At 40.5% G+C, this 6000-nt stretch overlaps 1 protein-coding gene across 1 annotated transcript in view; it reads left to right on the top strand.

The window, feature by feature from the left end:
• Positions 1-317: 317 nt before the first annotated feature.
• Positions 318-6000, top strand: part of LOC129710808 (sodium-dependent neutral amino acid transporter B(0)AT1-like) — a 44577-nt gene continuing 38894 nt past the window's right edge. Inside the window, exon 1 of the mRNA XM_055658062.1 lies at positions 318-604. Within this exon, the coding sequence (XP_055514037.1) occupies positions 388-604 (217 nt within the window). The 5' untranslated portion in view covers positions 318-387. The remainder of the gene's footprint in view (positions 605-6000) is intronic.

Here is a 6000-nt window from a genome sequence, read left to right as displayed (position 1 = left end):
CTGCTGATACAACTTAAATAAGAATGTGCTGATTATTATACTGCTTGCTGTAAAAGAAGTGGGTGATAAAAATTAAATCAAGGAGGCAATCAAGATGATTTCCAACAGAATCAAATAAATTTAAATTGAGAAGTCTTCTGATACAAAACCTGCAATTGTATCTCAAAACTGTAATCTTCCAGGTGATAAAATGCATTAATAATTATCAGATTATACTGGGATGGTTGAAGATTCTGCTAACACATCAATTCGCAGCAAATAGACCTACAGATGATGGTGCTAAAGGTTCAGTATAAAAGCACATAGTTCGCAAGAGCACCTTCCAATTTGTTCAGACCCCTTCTGCTTTCCTGCTGCCAGTGAGAGACAGCTTGTCTCAAAACCATAATGCCAAGGCTCAAATTCCCAAAACTCGTTCTGCCGAATCCCGGCTTGGATGATAGAATTCCTTCCTATGAAGAGCTTGAGAGGAGAGAAATTGAAGAGGTGGATGATCGACCCAAATGGGACAACAAAGCTCAGTACTTGCTGACTTGTGTTGGTTTTTGTGTGGGATTAGGAAACGTGTGGCGTTTCCCCTATCTCTGTCAAAGCCATGGAGGAGGTATGTAGTTCAATAGCAATCAGATAATAATTATATAAAGAAATATGATTTACTATTATTTATTCTGCAATAGTTTCTGTAAATGTGTATTTCTTCGATGGTAATTAGAGTACAGTGTGATATTTATCTCAATGAACAGAAAGAATATGATAACAAATGTAAACTAGAGCAAATGTTGTAAGAAATATGAAGAACAATAACTTGTCTGAGAAAAAACATGCTTCTTAATTGGAGTTTATTAATAATAGCATTAAAACCTGGTAGCCTGTGGAATTTTAAAATATATTTAGAATTCAATGGAAATTCAATTAGGTAGAAGGAAAATATCCTTTTGGATTACAATGGATACAATGGTTGAAATAATTTTAAGGAGTTCCACATAATCTGATTATTTCAAATTGAAAATGTCACTTACTCTACTTCAGTGTTTAAATATTGCCACAGCCAGCCTGATACATTGTAAAGGGCAATGTGTTTACACATAGAGAATTTATCTGTTAGCAGTTTTGCATTCTGCTTTCTGATTCTTAAAGATATTTAACTTTCAAAATTAAAAAATACTATAGTAAATATGTGTGGAGAAGGCAGGAGAATGGGGTTGAGAGGGAAAGATCTGTCATGATTGAATGGTGGAGGCAACTTGACGGGCCGAATGGCCTAAATATGCTCCTATAACTTGTGAACTTATGATAAAACAATTGGATCTGGTTCTTCAGCAAACCAATGGTTTTTGTCCGAAATGAAACCTGGATGGTTCTATATATTGATTTAAGGAACAGACAATTATCAGGATACTGTTCTAAATATTTGATTTTCTAATCCTGCAAATTTTTGAAAAATTCTGATAATATGAAGCTTCAATATTTACACTCTAATTCTTCAACATGTAGCCAATCAGAACATTTTAAATTTTGATTCCTAAACATGAAATAGAAGTTAATTTTCTTTTGCATCCACTGTATGTATCAAGTATTTTTTCGTTGAACTCTGTGGGATTTGGTTTCTTTATGTAACAATGAATTTCAAAAGTGAAGTTCAAAGTGTATGCATTTGGATGGGATCACTGTAGGTTTTACACTGCAGTTTCACGGGGAGTAGCTAAATAACTAGTGTATCTCTGTCATCACAGCAGGTGAAAACCTACGTATCTTTGGACTCACAACGGGTTTTAATGATAGTCCCATAATTTAATTGAGTGGGGTTGAAATCGCTTAGGAAAGACACAACATGCTGGAGTAACTCAGCCGGTCAGGCAACATATCTCGATTACATGGATAGGTAACGTTTCAGGTCGGCACCTTTCCTTGAGACGGGGTATTTGGCTACTCAGCTTTTTCCCAGCCATACATTGCACATCTAATGTAGACCCTTTATTTTGAACAGGGTCACTGAACCTCATAACAAAACATAATGCTGCTTTTCCTATTAATTAATGTTTTAACTATTTTACACGAGGTAAAGTTATTTTAAGTACATTTATTTACTTTATTTTCAGTTTTTGGAATTATTCAGATGTATTTCTACTGGGCAGATTTATTGCACTGCATGTTGTGTTGCTGCCTCAATCTGCAGGGACATGGGTATGATTCTGACCTCCTGCACTGACTGGATGGAGTTTATATTTTCTCTCTGTGACTGTAACTGTAACAATTTGACTCAATGCTCCATTTGCATATTGCATACCCATATCAGCAAATATTCATAATTCATCGCATTTACTGTGTATATGGATTGTCAATTGAATGGAGCAAATCACCTCTTTTGAATACAATTTGCTATTATTTCACAATGCAGTTTTAGTGCTCTATTAGAAGAATTCAGATCTTATAAAAATAAAATGAATTGTTCAATAACGCTGTGCTTCACATAATTCGTTATTTTTTCTTAACAACTCATTTCAATGCAGAGATTTACTCTCTCCTCTCCCTCTTTTAAAGGCATGGTTTCATGCTGGGACATGGATCCAGATTTACCAGCCATCATCTTTGCCACAATGATCTCTGCATTAGAGTGCAGTAGCTGCAAGGAGAGGTTGGGCAGACTTGGATTGTTTTTTCTGGAATGCCAGAGGTTGAGGGGGCACTAGGTCGAAGTATATACAATGATGAGAGACATAGATAGGGTCTCACCTGGATTCCAAGGCCAGTTCTGGACTGTGTCTGAAGAAGGGTCTCGACCCAAAACATCACATATCCATGTTCTCCAGTGATGCTGCCTGACCTGCTGAGTTACTCCTTTGTGGCCTTTTGTGTATTAACCAGCAACTGCAGCTGTTTGTTCCTACTATTTATACAATGATAATACCTTACCCGGTTATAGCAGACAATCGGCAATAATGGACACAATTATGGTCCGTTATAACGAGAGTTTACTGTAGGGAGAAATGAACAACAATGTTTCAGGCAATGGTTCAGAGAGTATAGATTGTTGACAGCTTCAAGTTCCCAGGAGTAAATATCATCAGCAATTTGTGCTGGACCAGCCATATGAATCAATGGCCAAGAAAACACACCAATGCTTTTACTGCCTTAGAAAGCTTAAGAAATTCAGCATGTCAATAGACAATAGACAATAGGTGCAGGAGTAGGCCATTTGGCACTTCGAGCCAGCACTGCCATTCACTGTGATCATGGCGGATCATCCACAATCAGTACCCCGTTCCTGCCTTCTCCCCATATCCCTTGACTCCGCTATTTTTAAGAGCTCTATCTAACTCTCTCTTGAAAGCATCCAGAGAATTGACCTCTGCTGCCTTCTGAGGCAGAGAATTCTACAGATTCACAACTCTCTGGGTGGGAACATTTTTCCTCATCTCTGTTCTAAATGGCCTACCCCTAATTCTTAATGTGGCCTCTGGTCTGGACTCTCCCAACATCAGGAACATGTTTCCTGCCTCTAGCATGTCCAATACCTTAATAATAATAATAATAATAACTTTATTTGTTAAGCACCTTAAAAAACAACCAAAGCTGACCAAAGTGCTGTACAGAAAAAAGAAAACAAGCAAGACATCATAAAACAGGCAGAACAACAGAACATACAACTAACACGAGGCGCATAAATTACATACAAAAATCCAAACAATAAATTAAAATACATAAAACACGAGTACGAACAACGCAGAAAAACCAAGCAAATAAAGTTAATAAACAATTCAACACCTCACTGGTCTACAAAGGCCATGGAGAATAGATATGTCTTCAGGAGTGACTTAAAAACAGCTAGAGAAGGGGCCTGTTTAACGTGCAGAGGCAATTCATTCCACAATCTCGGAGCCGACACAGCAAAGGCACGGTCCCCTCTGAGCTTCCGCTTAGTCTTTGGCTCAATCAGGAGCAGCTGATCATCTGACCTGAGAGAGCGGGAGGGCGAATAAGGGTGAAGAAGCTCAGATAGGTAGGACGGGGCAAGACCACTTAGGGATTTAAAAGTAAATAAAAGAGTTTTAAAACAAATCCTATACTGAATAGGCAGCCAGTAGAGAGAGGCCAAAAGGTGAGAAACATGATCATGCTTTCGTGTGCCAGTCAAGAGACGAACAGCTGCATTCTGTACCATCTGGAGACGGGCGATGGAGGACCGACTAACCCCCAGATACAGTGCATTGCAGTAATCCAGCCGGGTGGTAACAAAGGCATGGATTACCGTCTCAAAGTGCTGCCTTGACAAAATCGGCTTTATTTTTGCCAGCTGCCTCAGATGGAAAAAAACAGATTTAACAACAGCCCTTACCTGACAGTCAAATCTAAGCTCAGGGTCCACTTTAATCCCCAGGTTCGTGATGTTAGGTTTGAGATATGCAGACAAAGAGCCTAGATCAACAGGGGGGGGGCCCAGAGGTGCCACCAAAGATCATTACCTCCGTCTTGTCATCATTAAATTTTAAAAAGTTCAGTGACATCCAGGCCTTTATGTCACTAAGACACTCAAGCAAGAGCCCGACAGAGTGTACACCCCCCTTTCCCAGAGGCACATAAAGCTGACTGTCATCAGCATAAAAGTGGAATGAAATCCCGTGCTTCCTAAGGATGGAACCGAGTGGGAGCAAATAGAGTGAAAAGAGGAGAGGGCCAAGAACTGAGCCCTGTGGGACCCCACACGAGAGAGGAGCAGAGGAGGATACAGAGTCCCCAAGGCTGACACAAAAAGTTCGATTAGCCAAGTACGACCTGAACCACTCCAGTGCTATGCCCCTGATACTCACCCACTGCTCCAAACGGGAGATCAAAATTTCATGATCCACTGTGTCAAAGGCAGCTGACAAATCTAAAAGCACGAGGACAACACAGTCACCTTGATCAGTAGCCAAAAAAATATCATTAAAAACCCTCAAAAGGGCCGATTCTGTGCTGTTCCGGGACTTAAAACCGGACTGGAAAATCTCCAAAACGTCATGTTCCTCCAAAAAGGCCATCAATTGCCTGTGCACGATCCTCTCTAGGACTTTTGATAAAAAAAGGCAGTTTGGAGATAGGCCTGAAATTCCCAAGAACTGTAGGGTCAAGAGCAGGTTTCTTAATCAGGGGTTGTACTACTGCATGTTTAAAAAGCACAGGAACAACACCCGAGGACAAACTGCTATTAACGACAGCGATAACAGATTGTCCTACAGTGGGCAACACCTCCTTAAACAGCCGAGGAGGAACAGCATCATTCGGAGAACCTGAGGGCTTTGAACGACCAACAATCTCATGCAAAAAGGAGAGAGACACGGGCTTAAAATGATCAAATACAGCCGTGCATGGAACAGATACCGAGGGGTCATAAGCAGATGGTGGGATTAGAGCTCTAATCATAGCGACCTTATCAACAAAAAAGCGGAGGAAGTTCTCACGTACAGCAGGGGACGCCTCCATACAGACTGCCTGCGGGGCATTAAGAACTGTGTTAATGGTGTTAAACAAAACACGAGGGCTGCGGCAGTCAGAGAGGATAATACCTGAGAAATGTTTCCTCTTAGCAGCTTTCACAACTTTCTGATAATGACACCAACTCTCCCTCAACATTTGAAAAGACACCTGCTTATATAATAATCTTATATGTTTCAATAAGAACCCCTCTGATCCTTCTAAATTCCAGAGTATACCTCCAGTCGCTCCATTCTCTCAGCTTATGACAGTCCCGCCAATCCCGGAATTAACCTCGTGAACCTACGCTGCACTCCCTCAATAGCAAGAAAGTCCTTCCTCAAATTTGGAGACCAAAACTGCACACAATACTGCAGGTGTGGTCTCACTAGGGCCCTGTACAACTGCAGCAGGACCTATTTGCTCAACTCATCTTGTTATGAAGGCCAACATGCCATTCACTTTCTTCATTGCCTGCTGTACCTTCTGAACCACCTGAACCTTCTGAATGTTATAGTCAGCAGGGCAGTACTCTGCATATCGCCAACT

Source organism: Leucoraja erinacea, chromosome 2 (assembly GCF_028641065.1).
Source record: "Leucoraja erinacea ecotype New England chromosome 2, Leri_hhj_1, whole genome shotgun sequence".
Lineage (NCBI taxonomy): Eukaryota > Metazoa > Chordata > Chondrichthyes > Rajiformes > Rajidae > Leucoraja > Leucoraja erinaceus.
Note: the sequence above shows the minus strand (reverse complement) of the source record. Positions and strands in the feature narration are given on the sequence as shown.